The 22,216-nt window shown below is 41.9% G+C and overlaps 1 protein-coding gene across 1 annotated transcript in view; it reads right to left on the bottom strand.

The window, feature by feature from the left end:
* Positions 1-19,838, bottom strand: part of SPTLC2 (serine palmitoyltransferase long chain base subunit 2) — a 106,365-nt gene extending 86,527 nt beyond the window's left edge. Inside the window, exon 1 of the mRNA XM_059182691.1 lies at positions 19,617-19,838. Coding sequence (XP_059038674.1) covers positions 19,617-19,745 — 129 coding nt within the window. The 5' untranslated portion in view covers positions 19,746-19,838. The remainder of the gene's footprint in view (positions 1-19,616) is intronic.
* Positions 19,839-22,216: the final 2,378 nt, after the last annotated feature.

Here is a 22,216-nt window from a genome sequence, read left to right as displayed (position 1 = left end):
CGGATGGTCTCTGATACATGGGGGTAGGCCCCTGGTGGCCACATCTGTGCAGCAGGACCGTTTTCCTGGGTCCTAACTGACTGGCATGGGGGTAAGCACCTATGCCAAAATGAACCTAACAACCCTCTCTCACGGGATTTAGATTTCAATAGGTTAAGAGAGTGAAGGGCACTAGACCTCCAACATCCTCAAGAAAAGGTCTGTAAACTCCTGCTACTGAAGTCCCGGGTGCTGTGCTATTTCCTGCCTGACTTTTCTGAATTATTCGTCAGTTCTACCCAACTACTCCCTCCTTTTGTTTATTTTTTGCATGCCTATCATTCTTGCAATAAATCACCTTTTGGTTTAGATAGGGTCAGTTTCTGTTGCTATCAACTGAAAAAAATTACATGGTATTGAAGGACATGAGATTCTCATTGCTTGCTCTAACTAAACTGTTTCCAGGTTCCCATTAATACACATGAATACAGACCAAAAAAGGAAAACAAAAAATCTGAACTAGTATTTTTTAAAAGGGCAACAGAAAACCACAGATCAAAATGCCAAAACACGTTTGTTATCCAGCGAGCTTTAGAAACACTTTTCAGCCTACTCCACAGAAGATACTAATTGACCAGAAGTAGGAAATGTATCCTGACTACAAGAAAAAATGTGGACTCCCTCCTTTTCAGAAGTTGCCTATGGAAAAAAGAAGACACTTCTGGAAATATGTATTCAGAGTGTGGAAATTCAGACAATAACTGTCTGCTAACTTTGCCTAACTACAGAAAACATGCTCATAACCATTAAACAAGACTCTTTCATGGTTGAAAAATCATAAACCAAAGGGGATATGTTAGATTATTTAGTACAAGAGCTTAAGAAAATTGACTGTTTAGGAAAAAAACTCTGGTTAGAGCTTCTCCTCACACCATACTATGACAAAGACGGCTAACTGGCTCCCTAAGAACATCCTCCCTATATCCCCTTTAGTAATAGAACGTCAGTTTTAGCTGGGTCCATGGACACCCAGCTTACAGTCTACATCTCCCGATCTCTCCGGCGGCTGCATAGCCACGTGATGAAATTCTGGCCAAAGAGGAAATGAACAGAAGGGACAGGTACCAGAGCCGGATTACAGCCTGAAAACAGCAATTGCTCTCCTTCCACTTCTCTCTCCCGGTGGCTTGCAATGAAGATGGGTTGAGACTGAGATGTGAATAAAAACATCCTAAAAGATTACGGAACAACAAAGAGGATAAGATAGCTCATAATCTACCTACCAAGTGCAACCAGTCTACCTTCAGACTTTCTGGAGAGAAATCATCTCTAAACTGTGTGAACAACTTTATTTTTAGGTCATATTTACAGCAACAAAAACCAAAAAAATAGAAAAATAAATGCTTCTAGGTTAAAATTAATAGGTAGAGGCAAGCTATCAATTTCACAGAACAACTAGATAAAACAACAGAGATTACTTAAGACAAGAAATAGTTTTTAAAACTATTTAAACTATTAAACTGCAGGTCCATGCAAACCAAAGAGGGCAAGATACACTAAAATTCCAGAGAGGGAAGAACCTTTCCTTAGTGAGCTGAAATTGCTAGTCATTTTCTCTCCTGGTAGTAGTTGCAGAATGTGAGCATGAATGATCATAACTGGGTTTGCCATAGGCAGAAATCTGCTAAGAAAAAGAAAAACCAGTGGAGCTTATGACAGCTCTATAGGATGATGTGACAGACTAAATTCTAGCACAGCCCCAGATGCAAGGCCAGTTTTCTGCACAGGACACTTACCAAGTGCTAGAGAAGCTGGAGAGCTGGACTAGACAGGTGACTTGAAACCAACCACAACCTTACAATGCTTCGCAGATCAAGTCACAGTAAAGGGAGGGCCTGCAACAAACACACAGTGGGTCCCAGCCTTAGACATCCTTTCTACCGAGGAGCTCAAAATCAGCATGATCATCTCATTCTTTTCAACAAATATTTCATTTCTGTATGTCAAGGACTGTACTCTGTACTGGAAAATAAAAAGAAGAGATACTCCAGGGTGCATGGCTGACTATGTCAGTGGAGTGCATGAGTCTTGGTCTCGAGGTTGTGAGTTTGAGCCCCACACTGGGTGTAGAGACTACTGAAAAATAAAATCTTTTTTAAAAAAGAAGATAAAAAGGGCAGTGGGTGGCTCAGTGAGTTAAGCCTCTGCCTTTTCGGCTCAGGTCATGATCTCAGGGTCCTGGGATCCAGCTCCACATGGGACTCTGCTCAGTGGGGAACCTGCTTCCCCCTCTCTGCCTGCTGTTCTGCCTACTTGTGATCTCTATGTGTCAAACAAATCAATAAAATCTTTAAAAAAAAAAAAAAGGAGATAAAAAAGTAAGAGATAATCCTAGTATTCACAAATTCTTCAGGTTTTTGTTTTTGTTTTTTTTTTTCACCAAAGGATGCAAAGAACAGCATGGTTTTTGAGATAAAAAAGAATAAGGAAACTATTTGAAAGAATATTGTCAAAAGGGATTTACATTTAAATATGCAGGATAAAAAATACAAAGTGAAAAGCGTTTCTTTTACAAGTGATTCTCTCTTCCTCTTCACATGACTAAATGACAACACCAAAAACAGAAGATTAAGCAATCTGTCTAGTCATAAGAAAACTCAACTCAAAGTTGGGATTAGAATCCAAGTCTTTACATTTTCCACTTACTGCCATTTCTTAGTCATATTTCTGAGATTTTGTATGGATCCAGTTTTTCTTCAATGATTTCAGAAATACTACAACTTAGTCTGATCATTTTAAAATCATCATTAATATTAGACTTTCACTCTAAACTCACCCTTTGTGCTCCTTTTTGCTCTTCATATAGAATTAGCTAATTTTGCCGTCCATTTGACTAGCTATATTTGGACTGAGGTAAGTAGTTATATGAGCTTCCTCTGTTAAGAAAATGTCTGTTTTTAGGAAATCAGAACACTAATTTTGCTGTCCTTTGCCTCCATATACAAGCCCAGCCTGTACAGGAGGTGATGAAGATACTGTCCTTTAGCAAGTACGGCAGCTTTCTGACAGGTAGCTCTTTTATAGTCCCATTGGTGATCACAGACCAGGTTTCTCAGCCCAGCCTCACGGCATTTCAAATCAAGGTGAGAAAGGGAGAAATGGCAGAAAATCAGGCTGACAGGTTTCCCCTTCTCTAAGGGAAGCACTCAGCATCAACTCACAGCTTCGACCTCTCATAAGACAATGGGAATGGGAGTTACAGAAGTTGCACTACTGGCCACACTGCTCCTTAGGAAGAACTAACAGAAAGGCGATAAAGTAGAGTGGGTCTCTGCCATTTCTGGACCACTGGACCATCACCAGCCCGTTCTTATTCCTCCTCACAAGCTGTCACCACTACCAGGACTGCTCAGTAAGCCCCTGCTGACTTGAACCACCTGCAAGCCCAAAACACTAACAACTGCGCTCTGGGGGTCTTTAATGGCACATGTATCACAACCTGTTTCTTGCGGATGTTTATGTGATTTGGGGAAAGTGTTTTTTTACCAGCCAGCAAGTACATATGAAATAGCATATTGTAACTAATACAAATAGATAAAAATCTACGCAACACATAGTTTTATCAAAACTTAACAATTAGCTTATAGGCTTTGGATCTTATTTTTTCCCACTAAATAAAACATTCAAGTTATCATTGATTTCATTCTTTCACTTATTCCGCGGATACTTACTAAGCCTCTACAACGAGCTAAGCATGATCTGAGAGCTAGAATACAGTGCCATACACTCCAGTGGGAGAAGCAGACAATAAATAATCAAGCAGATATACCAATAAATACCAATATTTATTGGTATTTATACAATGCAGATATACCAACAAAATACCCGGCAGTTTGTAAATTCTATAACAAGGGGGAAAAAAAAATCATGGCAAGAGGTGGCGAAGGATAACCTCTCCAAAAGAAGTAAGGGGTAGGCAAAATCTACACGGAGGTGGGAAGAAAACTAAGGAGAAGTTTTCCAGGCGGAGCTAACGTGAAGACACAAGCCCTGGGGCAGGTGCACTCCATGTGTTCGGGGAAGGGCAGAGAGGCCCACCTGGCTGGAGGACAGTAACCTGGGAGGACATGTTCGAGAGCCAATGATACAGAGCCTTGTAAACCAGCAGAAACCGTCTTTTGTTGTCAGTGATAAGAAGCTCTCTGGAGAGCGTCATGCTCTGATTCATGTTAAAGCAGTTCCCCAATTCTTTTAAGAAGTTTGTCTTAGAGAAGTGCTATTTTAACCCTTTTCCCCCAAAAGTATAAAAGCTACCCTTAATTTGGTGTTTTTCACCTTTTTAAAAATAAATATCTTTTGTTAAAGATTTTATTTATTTTTTAATTTATTTGACCGAGAGAGAGACCGTGAGAGTTGAACACAAGGAGCAGGAGAGGGAGAAGCTGGCTCCCTGTGGAGCAGGGAGCCGATGCAGGGCTCAAACCCAGGACTCTGGGATCATGACCTGAGCCGAAGGCAGACACTTAACGACTGAGCCACCCAGGCACTGCCAAAATAATACCTTTCTTACATAAATACATAGCCATAAACAATACAGTATTGCCCCGCATGTTTTTAATCCTTATATACATATCATACTGTATGTATCTTTCTGCAACTTTTGTTTAACAATATGTGTCTGAGATTTGCCCATGTGTATAATACAGATCTAGATTAATCTTTTCAGTGCTATATTCATTGTAACAATATGCCATACTGGTTTTTTTTGTTTGTTGTGGGGGTGGGGAAGGGTGGATAAGTCATGCTCCTACTGATGAAAAGCTAGATTACTTCCAACTTTTTGTTCTTATGTTTTTACAGTAAACTTTCTTAAACACGTCTCCTTGTGCCATGAGCAGAATTTCTTCCGAAAACCATGTGACACAGGTTGAATTGATCCTCCCAAAAGTAATGTGCTGAAACCCTAAGCCCTAATACCTCACATATTACATGTACATAAGTTTGATATAAAAATGTTTCTTGGGGTGCCTGGGCGGCTCAGCAGGTTAAGCCTCTGCCTTCGACTCAGGTCATGGTCTCAGGGTCCAGGATCAAGCCCCACAACAGGCTCTCTGCTCAGCAGGAAACCTGCTTTTCCCTCTGTCTCTGCCTGCCTCTCTGCCTACTTGTGATTACTTTCTCTCTGTCGAATAAATAAATAAAATCTTAAAAAAAAAAAAAAAAAGATGTTCTTTCTTAGTTTAAGCCAGAACAAAAATGTTTGAAAACCTCAGCTGCTGTATATACCCACAGACAAACTGCATAGGGTAGTCATTAGGAATGTGTATTTCAACTTTTGTAGAAATTGCAAATTGTTCTCCAAGGCAATTGTACCAATTTGTGCTAAAAGCACCTGTATACAGTTCCCTTTGCAACATCAGATTGTCAACCTTTAATATGATCGTATCTTTACAGCTTTCAAAAGCTACAGATGAAAACAGTTACTTAACCGTTTTAATTTATAGTAACTTGAACAAAGTGAGGATGGGCATATTCACGTATTTTCTAATCAAGTTCCTTCTTTCCTATGAATTGACAGTTCTTCTTTCGCCCATTTTTCTCCTGGAGTGCAAGCTTGTTTCTCCCTAATTTATAAGGCTTTCTGATCCGGATACTAACCCTTTCTCAGTGATATGCTAAAAAAATGTCTCCTCCCAGGCCATGGCTTGTTTTTTCACTTTTGGTGTCCCTTTGTTTATGATGTCATATTTTATTGGAATAGATTTAAAATGTCATTAAATTCGTTCTTTCCAAGTGTACAGTTCAATGGTTTTTATTACATTCACACAGTAGTACAACCATCACCACAACTTAACTTTAAAACATTTTCATCACCCCAAAAATAAACTCCACCCCTGGCCCTGGCAAACTCCTAGTCAACTTTCTGTCTTTATGGATTTACCTATCCTAACATTTCATGCTAGGGGAATCATGCAATACAGAGCCTTTATGTCTGGCTTGTTACACTACACATAATGTTTCTTTCATCCATGTTGTGACATATATCAGTTCTTTATTCCTTTTTATTGCTGAAGAATATTCCACTGTATAGTATAATCCACAGTATAATCCACTAATTATATTTTATCTGTTCATCAATTTATGGATATTTGGCTTGTTTCCACCTTTTGACTAGTAGGAATAATGTTCCTAGGAGCATTCACGTACAAGTTTTTGTGTGTACATATGTCTCATTTTTCCAGGGAGTAGAAATGGTGAATCATATGGTAAGTTTATGTTTAACACTTTAGGAACTGTTTTCCAAAGTGGCTATACGATCCCACCAGCAATGTATAAGCGTTCCAATTTCTCCACATCCCCACCAACACTTGTTAATGGCTTTTTTTTTTTTTAAAGATTTTATTTATTTATTTGACATACAGAAATCACAAGTAGGCAGAGAGACAGAGAGAGAGGAAGAAGCAGGCTCCCTGCTGAGCAGAGAGCCCTATGTGGGGCTCCATCCCAGGACCCTGGGATCATGACCTGAGCTGAAGGCAGAGGCTTTAACCCACTGAGCCACCCTGGCGCCCCTTGTTAATGGCTTTTTATCTTAACTATCCCAGTGTGTATGAAGTGGTATTTCACTATGGTTTTGATTTGCATTTCCCTAATTGACTGACACAGAGCATCTTTCCATGGGGTTATTAGCCATCTGTACATCTTCTTCAGAGAAACTATCTATTCAAATCCTTTGTCTGTTTGAAAATTGAGTTGTCTTCTTATTGTTGAGTTGTAAGTGTACATTACATATTCTAGATAATAAGTCCCTTATCTACTATAGGATTTCAAATATTTTCTCCCATACTATGGATTATCTTTTCATTCTCTTGATGGTGTCCTTAGAAATACCAAATGTTAGAAATAACAAAAAATTACAAATGTTCATTTCGACCTACTCCAAGGTTGCTTATACCTTTAGAGTCATATCTAAAAATCCACTGCCTAATCAAAATTCACAAAGATTTATACCTATCTGTTTTCCTAAAAATCTGACAGTTCTTAACTCTTACATTTAGGTCTTTGGTCCATTTTGAGTTAATTTTTTTGTATATGGTATGAGGTAGGCATCCAAATTAGTTTTTTTGCATGTAGATATCCAGTTATCCCCACACTATTAGTTGAAAAGGCCATCCTTCGCCCCCTGAACTGTCTCGGTACACTTACAGAAAAATCAACTGACCATAAATTAAGGGTTTATTTCTGGACTCTCAATTATAGTCCATTGATCTCTAGGTATATCTTTATGGCAGTACCATACTATCTTGATTACTATGGCTTTATAGGGAGTTCTGAAATCAGGAAGGGTGAGTCCTCCAGCTTATTTCTTCAACACTTTCAACACTTTGTCTCTCCTGGGTCTCTTTTATTTCCATATAAATTTTAGGATCAGTTTGTCAATGTCTCCAAAAGAGTCAGCTGGGATTCTGACAGGGGTTGCATTGAATTCATAGAGTATTACCATCTTAACAATTTTAAGTCTCTCTTTTTAAGTAAGCCTTATCGTCAAGTATGGGGCTTGAACTCATGACTCCAAGATCAGGAGTCCCATGCTCTGGGTCAGCCAGGCACCCCAATAGTTAAGTCTTTTTTTTTTTAAAGATTTTATTTATTTATTTGACAGAGATCACAAGTAGGCAGAGAGGCAGGCAGAGAGAGAGGAGGAAGCAAGCTCCCTGATGAGCAGACAGCCCAATGCGGGGCTGGATCCGAGGACCTTGAGATCATGACCTGAGCGGAAGGCAGAGGCTTTAATCCATTGAGCCACCCATGCGCCCCAAGTCTTTCTTTTTTTTTTTTCAATGTTATTTTTTCAGTGTTCCAAGAGTCATTGTTTATTCATCACACCCAGTGCTCCATGCCTTCCTTAAAACCTACCACCAGGCTTTCAATTCTAGAACATTGGATGTCTTTGCATTTACTTAGATCCTCTTAAATTTCTTTCAAAATGTTTTGTGGGTTCCAGTGTGCAAGTCTTGTACTATTTGTTAATTTTTTTCCTAAGCATTTTCTTTTTGATGCTATTGCATGCAAAAGTTTTATACAGTCAAATCTATCAACCTTTATAATCTGTGCTTTGGTGCTTTTAGGAAAATCACTCTATACTCTAAGGTCATAAATATTTTTTCCTAAATACTGAGTTTTATATTTATTTTTATTTTCACATTTGAGTATCTAACAACCTGGCATTGACTTTATAGACCGGTGTGAGGTTGGGATATGTTTTTTTCCCTCTTCTTTTTTCATATAGAAAAAAATTTTTCTTCTTTTTCCATCTTTTTTCCCCTTCTTTTTCCATATAGAAAACCACCTATCTCTGCATTAATACATCCCCCACTGATGTGAAATGCCACCACCATTATCTATCAAACTCCGTATTCACGGGTGCTCCTTCTGGAATAGAAACTGCCACTTTCATTATAGCTTTATGCTACGTCTTATTATCTAATAAAGGTGATTTCTCCTACCTAATTTCTCTTCCTAACTGCCTTGGCTCTTTCTGGTACTTTGCTTTTGCACATGAATTTTAGAATCAATTTGTCAGGAAAGAAAGAATGAAAAAGAGAGTGAAGGAGAGAAAGAGAGACAGAGAAAGAAAAAACCCAAAACATTTAGAGGGTAGGACTCTACACTGGAACTGCCCTGACTTAAAGATCAATTTGAGGAAAGTGACATTTGAACCATATTTTCACCAAAGGATTTTAGGAACCTAAGATGATTCTGTGTTACATTATATTTTGAGATACTAGTTTAATTCATTTAAAGATGAGGTTTGGATCACTTAAATTGTTGTCAATTACACTTTAGAAATCAGAAAACTTTTAAAAATATCTCTAAAGCTTCCTTTAAATTCACTTAAAAATGATATTCGGATTCTGATCAGAATAATATATATACACACATTTATATACACATATACTTTCTGAGTGACACTATTTCTAGGCATTTATCCTTATGAAAAAATCAAAAGTGTGAGATATATAAAATGTTCACATATTGAAAATATGGGGGAAAGTCTACACATCATGCACAGGGATTCATTAAACAAATTACACTATAGATTCATATTATGGAATTTATATACCCCTTAAAAGAATGATGTTTGTCTGACTGGTGATAGGATGTATTAATGATATTAAGCAAAAACAAATTAATGATATTAAGCAATTTATTTTATGTAAAATTGCACCCCCTCCCTGCCTATTACACATACACAAACATATATATATATATTTGTATATTTATGTATTGTGTGTGTGTTTGTCTAGCAGGATATACATCAAAATGATATAGTGGTTATCTCTGGCTTGTAGAATTTCAGGAGATACTTATTTTCTTTATACTTTAATGTGTTACTTTAACGTTTTGCAAGAATGATGTTTTTCCAACTCTAGTATTTTCACGTAAAACTGCACCTAAAGTATGTTGACTTTAAAACAGAAACACTATGGGGCTCCTGGGTCACTCAGTTGGTTAAGCATCTACTTCAGCTCAGGTCATGATCTCAGGGTCCCAGGATGGAGCCTGGCATCAGGCTCCCTGCTCAGCAGGGAGTCTGCTTGTCCCTCTTACTCTGCCCCTCCCCTAACTTGAGTTCTCGTTCTGTCAAACGAATGAAATCTTTAAAAAAAGAGAAACAGGGGCACCTGGGTGGCTCAGTGGGTTAAAGCCTCTGCCTTCGGCTCAGGTCATAGTCCCGGGGTCCTGGGATTGAGCCCCGCATCGGACTCTCTGCTCAACGAGGAGCCTGCTTCCCTTCCTCTCTCTCTGCCTGCCTCTCTGCCTACTTGTGATCTCTGTCTGTCAAATAAATAAATAAAATCTTTAAAAAAATAAAATAAGAGAAGAGAAACACTACATGTGTCCATTTTAAATTTTATTGAAAATATGCAAATGGTCCTACTGGGTATTTACCCTACAGATACAAATGTAGTGATCTGAAGGGGCATATGTACCTGAATGTTTATAGCAGCGATGTCCACAATAGCCAAACTATGGAAAGAACCTAGATATCCATCAACAGATGAATGGATAAAGATGTGGTGTACACACACAAACACACACACACACACAGGAATACTATGCAACCATCAAAAGAAATGAAATCTTGCCATTTGCAACAACATGGATGGAACTAGAGGGTATTATGCTGAGCCAAATAAGTCAATCAGAGAAAGACAAATATCATATGATCTCTCTGATATGAGGAATTTGAGAGGTGGAGTAGGGGATCTGGCGGGTAGGGAAGGAAAAAATGAAGTAAGATGGGATCGGGAGGGAGACAAACCATAAGAGACTCTTAATCTCACAAAACAAACAAACGGTGGTTGGGTGATGGACTTTGGGGAGGGGAGGGTATGTGCTTTGGTGAGTGCTGTGAAGTGTATAAGCCTAATGATTCAGACCTATACCCCCAGGGCAAGTAATACATCATATGTTAATAAAAATATGTTAAAAAAATAAATAAAGCATTGAATTCTTTTTTTTTTTTTAAATTTTATTGATTTATTTGACAGACAGAGATCACAAGTAGACAGAGAGGCAGGCAGAGAGAGAGCAGGGGAAGCAGGCTCCCCGCTGAGCAGAGAGCCTGATGCGGGACTCGATCCCAGGACCCTGGGATCATGACCCGAGCCGAAGGCAGAGGCTTAACCCACTGAGCCACTGAGGTGCACCAAAGCACTGAATTCTTTAAAAAGAAAGAAAGAAAGAAAAAATATCCAAATGTTCAAGAAATACTTGTTAAAACTGAAAAAAATATAAACCTTTTCAGATATGTAAACTCTGATGAGGAGTAACACAGATACTATTTTCCTTAAGGACAAACTCTCTCCCTGGAATTTTTAAATCCCCATAAGAGGGTTCCTGGGGTCACTGTAGCATTGGTGCCTACCCCCATGCCAGTCAGTCAGGACTAGGAAAACGGTCCTGCTGCACAGATGTGGCCACCAGGGGCCTACCCCCATGTATCAGAGACCATCTGCAGAGAAGCAAAAGTGATGTTAACCATATAGTCCCTCAGGCGCTGTCCACTCCAGAACTGCGTAGAGGGCACGGAGTTACAGAACAGGTCAGAGGCGGAAGAGTGCTCAGAACCAGAAGCAGATTCTGGCAGAGCTGCCCTGGTACACCCATATCCTGACCGCGGCATCCCCTGTTGCGCCACGATGCTTATCTGGAGGTCGGAAGGTGCTCCAGAGGAGATGTGGGTGGCAGGGTTGAGCGGTGATTCCGGGGCACAGCCTTGCTGCCCAAGTGCACAGGATGCCACTGAGCTGGAAAAGTGCCAGGGCGTGTACACGTGGCTGTCTCCGTTTCTGAGTTTTCAAAGAGGAAAATCACATAATGTCAAAATACATTTCTTTCCCAGCAGCTTTGGAAGCACTTCCAGCCCATCCACAGAAGATACTTACTGACCAAAAGTATCCCGATTGCAAGAAAAAATATGGACTCCCTAATTTTCAAAAGTTGCCTGTGGAAAGGGACACTTCTGGAAATACGTGTTCGGAGTGTGGCATAACCTGTGGCATATCGAAATTAAACCCCTCAAATGTTACCAGTAATTTCTGAACTGCCAAATCTGGTCGCTTAATAGAGTAAGATACACCAGGCTACACCAACTAACTAACTGGGACAGTCATTTAAAGAGTCTGGAATTCAGTCTTTAGAACATGGTGCTTTTATTTGCCCTGCAAGGTCCTTGTGAAGATCAGACCAGTGAAGAAGCCAGGGAGCGGGGTGGGGGGTTGCGGGGGTGGTCCTGGTCACAGTAAAGAGTACCTACTATAATTACACCTTTGGTCTCCCACCACCAAGATGCTGCTTACCCCTCCTAACTGAAACAGCCTCCCTTTCCTTCTTTTTTTCTTTCTTTTTTTTTTTTTTTTTTTAAAGATTTTATTTATTTATTTGACAGAGAGAGATCACAGTAGGTGAGAGGAAGGGAAGAGATCACAGAGAGAGAGGAAGGGAAGCAGGCCCCCTGCTGAGCAGAGAGCCCGATGTGGGACTCGATCTCAGGACCCTGAGATCATGACCTGAGCCGAAGGCAGCGGCTTAACCCACTGAGCCACCTAGGCGCCCCGTCTCCCTTTCCTTCTCATACCACTTCCTAATGCTTCTGTTCTCAGGATCAACCTTCCCCAGCAGTGTGTGAGTCTTCCAGTAACATTATGACTCCCCAATATTACACCCTTCTAGCTTTCTCTTCTTGCTTAATGCCGTCTTCTATCTGCTTCACCAACTTGTATGGCTTCAACTATCACCCATCCATTCCTTCCACTAAGATTTCCTGAGTTCCTATCACACAGCAGGCACAATGCAAATATGGTAGTCACCCCCATTATCCACGTGTTCAGTTACCCACGATCAACCACAGTCTGAAAGCAGATGATCCTCCTTCTGACATATCATCAAAGCTCAACAGCAGCCTTAATGCTGTGTCACAATGCCTACGTCATCCCCTCACTCCGTCCCATCATGCAGGCATATGATCATCTCACATCATCATAAGAAGGGTAAGTACAGTACAATAAGATATTTTGGAAGATCACATTCACATGACCTTTATTACAGTATACTGTTTTAATTTTCTATTTTGTTATTAGTTATTATTGTTACTCTCTTACTGTGCTTAATTTATAAATTAACCTTTATCATGAGTATGTTTATATAGAAAAAAAATAGTATACACGGGGTTCAGTACTATCCACTATATACAGTGGGTTCATGCATCCACTGGTGGTCTTGGAACATGTGGCCTGCAGATAAAGGGGGCTACTGCAGTAATATCTCAGATGTTTGCTGAAAGGGCTTACTAATTAGGCAGCAAGAGGCTTATTTAGAATAAGTCAAAACCTTCACATGTGAGAGGTCAGTACTTTACCTACCCAATAGTTTCTAAACTTCCCAGATTACAAAATTTGTTGAATACTTTCCCCAAGCTCAGTATGTGTTATTTGGAGTAAGGCTGGGTCATACCCACGTCTCAGTACAGCTGCATATTTCACTATTACTAGAAATGATCAGAAAGCAGCAGACTGGTTAAGACAGACCACATTAACCCCCAACACCGCGGGTTATCACAATCCTTTAGGGTCCTGTAGTACACATGTATTATTTCTATAATCAGAAGCAAAGTATTTTAAAACAAATGGGAAAATAGCAACCTGAACCTTTATAATGGGCCTTGAAGGTAGCCTAAAGACAACAAAAGTTAAGGTAAATTTTCTGAGATTAAAAGTGTGAAGAGCAAGGACTTACTTAATCAGTCACAAACTACAAATTATATTATGGAAGTCTTCTTAGGAGCTATTCAGAAGGCAACTGACTTCTGAGGCCACAAACCATGTCTTTAATCAAGTAAGGCACACCCACTCAGAATGCAAACAGTCTCTACCCATCCCTCTCAATTGCCCATTCTGCCAATAAACACTACCTCTTTCTTTCAAAAACTGAATCTAATTGAATCTCAACCAATTAACTATCTTGCCCAGAGCACTATGAAGTTTCTAGGGCACCTAGGCCAACCCCAAAAAGTGGGTAAGTTTGCTTTCTTTGAATAGGCAAGTTTTAAAATACTATCTTTAGAACATAGCAGTTTATATATTAAATACTGGTCTCATTTCCCAAGAATCTGTATTAAAAAGAATTCCTGAATAACTCAAATGACTCTGGCATCTTTCAGATCTAGCTAGCAAGATCTGAGATGTTTTTCTGAAAACAAAAAGCATTCAAAACAAAGATCTATCTAGTCCCACAGCTGTAGTTACAGCATTATTTTTGCAAAGCCTTGAGGTCTTCGGATATCTCACCAGGACTTCAAAACTTGAACAGGTATCCAGGCCATTCTCGATACTCCTCCCATTCTTGTCTCCTAACTAACTTTCCAGTTACTGTTTCCTCTCAGGGGAAACAAAAGCTGGTGGCTCTTTAGTAAAGCACCCTTCATTAGTTATTCATCTGCCGCCTTCTAAGTATAAGGAACAGTGCCAACTCTTTGTTCTCTCTGCTTTGCTTGTCCTAAAGAACTTGACTATTGCCCCACGTCCTCCTTAGAATCTTAGCTATTTTGGCAGCTTTAAAAAGCTGTCATCATTCTAATATCTCATTAAAACTACTTAAAAAAAATGTTATTTATTTATTTGACAGAGACACAGCAAGAGAGAGTGAACACAAGCAGGAGGAGTGGGAGAGGGAGAAACAGGCTTCCTGATGCAAGGCTGGATCCCACTGAGCTAAAGGCAGAGGCTTTAACCCACTGAGCCACCCAGGTACCCTAAAACTACTTCTAAAGGGAACAAAGTTAGGCTCAAAAAAGTCTCAAAGGCAGATAGTTTCTTTCCTTCAAAACTCGTTGACTAATTAAGGAAAGTAAATTGCATGTCCAAAACTCAAAAGTTTTATAAAGAAATGGAAGATCTTTTAAAAAGTGCTGTAAATAAGGAGCTCTAAAAGTAAAAACAGACAGTATTATATTTTAGGTACAATGAAAATATGGCATTTATTTAATCAAACATTAAATCCACAGTTTAAAAAAAACCTCTTGTAATTAAAATCACTGAACATTGCAACATGCTGCTGAAAAAATTTCCTGCAAATTCTCTAGAGGTCTTTAAAAATAGGATAGAATCATCTATCAAGATTAGTTTTAATAAAGTCCTACAAAAGGATAATGGGACTGAATTACATAAACCCCTAAAGGTTTCTTCCAGCTCTAATTTTGCCAAAGCTTCCAATTCTAACTCTTTCAGTTTCCCTAGTGCTAACTGCCACCCTTTACCTCAAATAAAGGCTGACCCTCCTTCTCCTCTGAATGGCAAGGGAGGAAAAATCACTGCTTTATCGCTCCTCTTCTTGTGCAAACTCTGTGTATACTGTCATCATTAAAAACCAGTAATGTCTACCCATGGCTGCTGTAAAAAACCCAATACTGTGACACTTCTAAACTCTCAGAGCTACCACACTCCCAGCACTTCTGACACCTGATGGGGGGGCAGTTTCCACTCCCCCAAGCACTTCTGTGACACCAGCTGGTATCAATTTAACTCAGTTCTGACACACTCTACTCAGAGATAGTGTCAGATCCCTCAAGTGAAGGGCCTGGTCCCGCAAGACTGCTCCCCCCCTCCCCCTGCTTCAGGTGCCTGTGGCCAAGTCCAGGCTGTTCCCTGCCCACAGAACCCATAAGCTATTAACCAGGTTCCCACTACTTCCTCTTCTGGTTGATAATTTGCTATAATGGCTCACAGAACTCAGGAAAACTATTTACTTACTGTTTCCTAGTTTATTATAAAAAGATGATAAAGGATACAGGCAAGGTGTGTGGGAAGGGGCTGCCACTCTCCTAGCATCTCCACAGGGTCAGCAACCTGGAAGCTCTCTCAACCTGGTACTTTGGGGATTTTTACGGAGGCTTCGCCACACAGGCATGAACAATCATTAACTTCATTTCCACCCCCTTCCCCTCTCTGGAGAATGCATGGTGGGGCTGACAATTCCAAGCCTCTGATCTGGTCTTTCTGGTGAGCAGCCCCCATTCAGGAGCCCACCCAGTGCCAACTCACTAGAGCGAAAGACACTGCTATCACCAGGGAAATTCCAAGGGATTTAGGAACTCTGTTTCAGGAATAAGGGTCAAAGACTAAATATTAGAACAAAAGATGTTCCTAGTATTCCTATCACTTAGGAAATTACACAAGTTTTAGGAGCTCTGTGCCAAGAGCCAGAAGCAGAAACATATATGCATACTTTTTCCCTATGATCTCAGAGCTACAATGAAGAAAAAAAAAATTGTTGGTAAGGATGTGTAGAAATTGGAAACCCTGTGCACTGTTGATGGAAATGTAAAATAGTTTATTTAGCTGCTGTGGAAAACAGTGTGGCATTTCCTCAAAAAATTAAAAATAGAATTAGCATATGATCCAGCAATTCCACTTCTGGGTATACATCCAAGAGAACCGAAAGCAGAGTCCTGAAGCGGTATTTGCGCACCCCTGTTCAAAGCAGCATTATGCACAATACCTAAGCCCTGAAAGCAACCCAAGCGTCTGCTGAAATGAACAGCTAAGCAAAATGCGATATGTACATGCGATGGAATATAATTCAGTCTTAAAAAAGAATGAAATTCTCGGTTAAGCATCTGCCTTCAGCTCAGGTCATGATCTCCAGAGTCCTGGGATCAAATCCCACACTGGGCTCTCTGTTCAGCGGAAGTCGGCTTCTCCCTCTCTCTCTGCTCCTCCCCCTTGTTCACGCTTGCGCATTTTTTTTCCTCTCTCTCAAATAAATAAAATCTTTAAAAAAAAAAAAAAAAAAGGGAAGAAAATTTTGATACACACTGCTACATGGATGACTCAGGAGGACATCATACTACATGAAATAAGCCAGACACAAAAAGAAAAATACAGTATGAATTCATTTATACTAAGTACTTACAGTCAATTCATAGAGAAAGAAAGCAGAATGGTGGAGTTACTGTTTAGTTACTGTTCAGTTTTGCAAGATGAAAGAGTTCTGGAAGTGGACGGTGGTGATGGTTGCACAACATGATGAATACGTTTAAAGTCACTGACCTGCACACTTACAAATGGTTAAGATAGTACATTTTATGTGTTTTACCACTATAAGAAAAAACTGGAGGAAAGAACCCAGAAAACAAAACCAGCAATGTTGGTTGTTTTACATACCCTTTTTTTTTAAGATTTTATTTATTATTTATTTGACAGACAGAGATCACAAGTAGGCAGAGAGGTGAGCGAGGGGAGTAGCTCCCCACTGAGCAGAGAGCCTGATGCGGGGCTCGATTCCAGGATCTTGGGATCATGACCTGAGCCAAACGCTGAGGCTTTAACCCACTGAACAACCCAGGCACCCCTTATACGCCCTTTCTACCACAGGATCTATTTACTCAAACTCTAAACCCAAATCCAACAAAGGGCAAGCACATATAACCTATACCTTCAAACACTAAAACTCTCGAGAGTGTGAAGGAATCCTAACCTCTCTCCTGTTCATTAAAAGACAAATAGTGGGATATGTGAGGAAATGAATGTATATTCCAGGTTTAAAAACTCTAAATTTAGGGAGCCTGGGTGGCTCAGTTGGTGAAGCGACTGCCTTCTGCAGTCATGATCCCGGTCATGATCCCAGAGTCCCTGGATCAAGTCTGCGTGGGGCTCCCAGTTCCATGGGGAGTCTGTTTCTCCCTCTGACCTTCCCCCCACTCATGCTCTCTCTCTCTTTCTCCCTCAAATAAATGAATAAAATCTTTAAAAAAAAAAAACCCTCTAAATTTATATTTTAGTTAAAAGATGACACACAATTGCACACTTAACATCTTATGTGTATTTTTATGGCATAATTGGCAACATTTCCCCTAGAAAGTAGGGGAAAATAAATATGGGTTGGTGCACTATCACTGTAACTGAAACAAAACCAACTTAAAGTATTTTAAAGATACGCTTGTTCCCATGAAGTTACCAAAAACCTCTCTTTTACTTAAGAAAACAAAACAAAACAAAAACCTAATAGATAATAGTCCTCACATTCATGTACAAAGCTATATCCCTAAAGTCTTTGTTTTAAAGATTTTTATTTATTATTTATTTGACAGAGATCACAAATAGGCAGAGAGGCAGGCAGGAAGAGAGAAAGGGAAGCAGGCTCGCTGCTTGATCCCAAGAACCTGGGATCATGACCTGAGCCGAAGGCAGAGACTTAACCCACTGAGCAACCCAGGCGCCCCAAGTCTTTGTTTTAAAAACACTTGTGACAAAGAGTTTTCTAGAAGTGATAACTGGAAGCCTAACCATTTTTTCAGGCATTCCAGTAGCCCAGTCTTCCAGATGCCACTACAGTGACTTGAGTGGAATTTTTCACTAAAATACACTAGAAAAAAAATCAGCCAGATGCTAGAGTCATACATATTTTAAAATTTCACTTTAGCAACTTGATATGTCTTCATCTTACTATTAGTTGGCAACCTCTAAAATAATATTGTACCTATAAATGCTAGACTATTAGAGATCATGGGAGAAATTTACTATTAAATCAGAACATAACTCCTATGTTAAATGAAAAGAGCTCCTGAACACAAAACACCTCTGAACACCTTTCCCTTGACTTCCTTTTCCCTATTAAAAAATCATAATCCACTCCTTCATCTGCAAAGTATTTTCTGACTCTCACCCATCAGGTTTTCCTGTTACATTATCACAGCAAATTTGTCTTATTAGCCATTTATGTTGCTAAAAACAACAACCCCTTACACAGCCAATAATGAGAGTGTTCTTACACTTCCTCTCTCACTCAATTAATTCTTTAAAAATGACAATAAATATTTGGAATCTGTGCATTATGGTGCTTTCAACCTTACAACTTCAGGGGAGGTCAAGGCTCTTTCATGTGTTTTCGCTCCAACTCTCACAGCCTTGCTATGTCAACATGACCCAGAGGAATGATTTTATTTTCTGTTTCACACTAAACAGTAACAGGCCTATCTATCCCATCTACTGACTGGGGGGAGGAAGCTGCTACATATCTATATTAAAGACAAACTAAATCACAATAGTCACAATACTGCTGTTCAGAACAGTTGACTTTGGCGCAAAAAAAACCCCAAAAAAACAGAAATAAAAAAAACACGTTTTCCTTAATATCTAAACGGTATGTATAACTATTAAAGTCAACTGCAAATCTTACAACACTGTTCCAGCAACACTGATCTCTTCATCTTTTTAACCAGATCCTCTTTAAAAACACATTTCAGGAGAATCTGTCCATCCAGAGAACTGGAAGGCTGTTCCTAATTACTGCCTTCAATTCAAACCTTTTCAAAATATTTCAGAACTCCCTGGACTTGGCTGGGATTCAGCCTTGGTTAACTGGTTTGGAGACTCATCACAAGTCACCCCCTGGGTTCAGCAAGCCCCTTGGGTGACAGCACTCCCGCTCCCAGGGACCACCTAACTCAACCTGGAGCCCGGGATGGGGTCCCACCGCAGGCTGAGTAAGACCAGAAGGCTAGTGAGGCACCAGCCCGGGTTCACTGCCAGACGTGCGGTCCAGTGCCTTGCTTGCAGAAGGGCTAGGTATATGGTAGGAAGAGACCTGGGTGTTGATCGGTCTGGTATCACCGTCTAACTTTCTTGGCCTCCTGAGGCCCCCGAGGATGGTTTTCCTGGGAGGGTTTCAGGACTCTAAGAGGAAGCAGTCGCCTCGAGGACATAAGGCGGGAGCCTCGAGAGAAAGAACCAAGAGCCCTCGAGTGGACCCTCCCCGAGGGCCGGCGCTTATTTCTGGCCAGATCGGCGGGAGGAAGGTCCTCGGACTTGGAGCAGAGCCCAAACCTCCGGAGGACGACCTCCGACGCCGAGACACGAGGGAGCCCCCACGCCGCCCTTGAGCCTCCCGCTTGGGGCAGGCCCGGTCAGCGCCGGGACACCGCCGCCAGCACACCTGAGCCGCGCCCGGCGCCCGACCCCGCGGACGGTCACCGCGACCTCGCCCCGCCCCACCGCCCCCTCTGCCGGCTCCGCACGGACGCAGCTCGCGGGGTCCCAGCCCGCCACCTCCGGCTCAGCCCGGCCCCACCATACCTGGCCGGCGGCGGCTGCGGCGGCTGCGGCGCTGCTCCTCACGTACCCATTCCGCACTTCCCCCTTCGCCACGCAGCCGTTCGCCCGAAGCGGGCGGCGGCAGCAGCAGCCTCCGGGTTCCGGCCGCATCGTCCCGGCAGCACCAGGCGCAAGGCAGGATCTGTAGGCGGCGGCCCAGGCGGCGGCCGCTCCAGTCCCGCTCCGCACCCCACCCACCTCCCCGAAACCGGAAATGGCTGCACGCCGCCGCCAATTACCGGCCCGGCCGTCACAGGGGGCGGGGCCCGCTCCCGCGGAGGCGGGGGCTCGCCCGAGGCCCCGCTGCCGAGGGGAAATGGGGCGGGGCCGGCGGGCAGGAGGGACCGGAGCCTGGGGACTGCTGGCCAATCTGGAGGAGGGGAGGCGGATCCCAGGCTGCGGTCGGGCCAGTCACGGGCGACAGCAAAGGCGGCTCGCCGGTGTCGAGGAGGGGGTCTGGGGAGGGGTCGGCGGCCCCTCGGTCCGCGCAGAGGAGGCGGGGCCCAGGAAGAAGTCGGCCAATTAGAATGTGAGGAGAGGAAGGGGGCTGAGCCCTGGTGTCCAGAGCGGGTAGCCGGTTCCCCTGCACAGGTGGCGCCCTCTCTGCCCTTGCCTCCGGGGAAGTTCTGGGATGGGAATTCTAGGCGGTGACAGGGCTCCTTTATTTAATCAAGGAATTCCTATGTGGGTATCTATAGAATAGCATTTTTGGCATTCTCTCAACATTCTTCAGTACACTGCCTACATCAGCACATTTCTTAATAATTCGGATGCCTCTTTGCCCTTCACATTTGTCCCTAATCAGGGTTTTCTGTACAATTTCCTTTAAAGAGTACTTCCTTGAGAGTCAGGAAACCTGGCCTCATTCCAACTCTGCTAATAACTGAAAGACATACCTTCGGTATTTAGCCACGTTCGGAGCCAACTTCTCTAAAATAGAGTTAATACTTTGTTTCATAGGCTCACCCATCATGATGCCTGACCCATAGTAAAAGCATAATAAATATTGTTCTGCACCCCTCGGGTTCTATCTTCCCATTGGGGTTAGAAAGGAAGTGGGTCTACATCATAACAAGAGACTTTTGGTTACCTACAAAAATTTAGTGTCGTAGTTAAGTTTTTAACTGTGTCGTAAGTTTTTAACTGGTGTCGTAGTTAGTATTGACTCTGGAGGTACTCTGGGTTTGAATCCTGTCTGTGTCACTTATTAGCTGAGGGAGCACTATGTCTTCCATCTGTTCAGTGGAAATAATAATAGTTGTCCTGAGGATTTGCCTTAATACATACAGAGTATTTTGTATGAGACCTGGCCACTGGGGGCGCCTGGGTGGCTCAGTTGTTAAGCTTCTGTCTTCGGCTCAGGTCATCATCCCAGATTCCCAGGAACAAGCCCGGCATGGGGGCTCCCTGCTCCACGGGGGGGGGGGGGGGGGGGGGGCTTGTTCTCCCTTCCTCTCCCCCCTGCTTGTGATCCCTTTCTCCCTGTATTTCTCTCTGTCAAAAAAAAGATTAATAAAGTCTAAAAACAACAACAACTGGTCATTGGTAAAAATTCATTAAGTGTTGGTTATTTTTTTAAAAGATTTATTTCTTTTAGAGAAAGAGAAAGAGAGAGTGTGAGTGGGGAGAGGCAGAGACAGAGAGAGAATCCTCAAGCAGACTCCCCACTGAGCATGGAGCTCTACTTGGGGCTCAATCCCAGGACCCTGAGATCATGACCTAAGCCCAAATCAAAAATCAGATGCTCAACCGACTGGGCCACCCAGGCACCCCAAGTGTTGGTTATTTTTAATTGCTGAATGGGCATATAAGATCCCCTGCCTTCTTCCCCCTACCCCATCTTTAGGAAAGGGATTAACAAGCTATCAGCTTTTCATGGTTTAGGAACTAAACAATCTCACAGCAAGTGGACAGAGCAAACACCTTCTTTGAGTCAATAAACACTATGATCCCGGGGCGCCTGGGTGGCTCAGTGGGTTAAGCCGCTGCCTTCGGCTCAGGTCATGATCTCGGGGTCCTGGGATCGAGTCCCGCATCGGGCTCTCTGCTCAGCAGAAAGCCTGCTTCCTCCTCTCTCTCTCTGCCCGCCTCTCTGCCTACTTGTGATCTCTGTCTGTCAAATAAATAAATAAATAAAATCTTTAAAAAAAAAAATAAAAATAAACACTATGATCCCAAAGAATATAAATTCGTGAAAAGAAAATGTGTGGCTTGTACCTCATGGCGCTTGCATTCTAATGAGAGAAAAGACGGCCAAGTGTTAACACAAACAGCAACAAAAGGTCTACAGAAGGCTGGAGTTCTCATGAGGATGGCTGGACTGCAGTGACAGGTCTAGAATTTCCATGCAGACAGTTTTTCAGGGTAGGAATCAGTTGGAAGCAGAGCTAAGGGATTTAATCGAAGCTCAGATAGTAAGCTGAATGAATTTGGAAAAGACCTGGGAAGATGTTGTAGGATGAGCTTACTCTTCAAGAATGAGCAGTATTTGGAGAACTGGGAATGAGAAGTAAGGGGAGGGTGTTCCCAGGAGAGGGAACCTTCAGCAGGTCAGGTACAGAGGCTGAAAAGAGCAAAGCCTT

Source organism: Mustela lutreola, chromosome 7 (genome assembly GCF_030435805.1).
Source record: "Mustela lutreola isolate mMusLut2 chromosome 7, mMusLut2.pri, whole genome shotgun sequence".
NCBI lineage: Eukaryota > Metazoa > Chordata > Mammalia > Carnivora > Mustelidae > Mustela > Mustela lutreola.
This window is presented reverse-complemented; position numbering and strand designations above follow the sequence as displayed.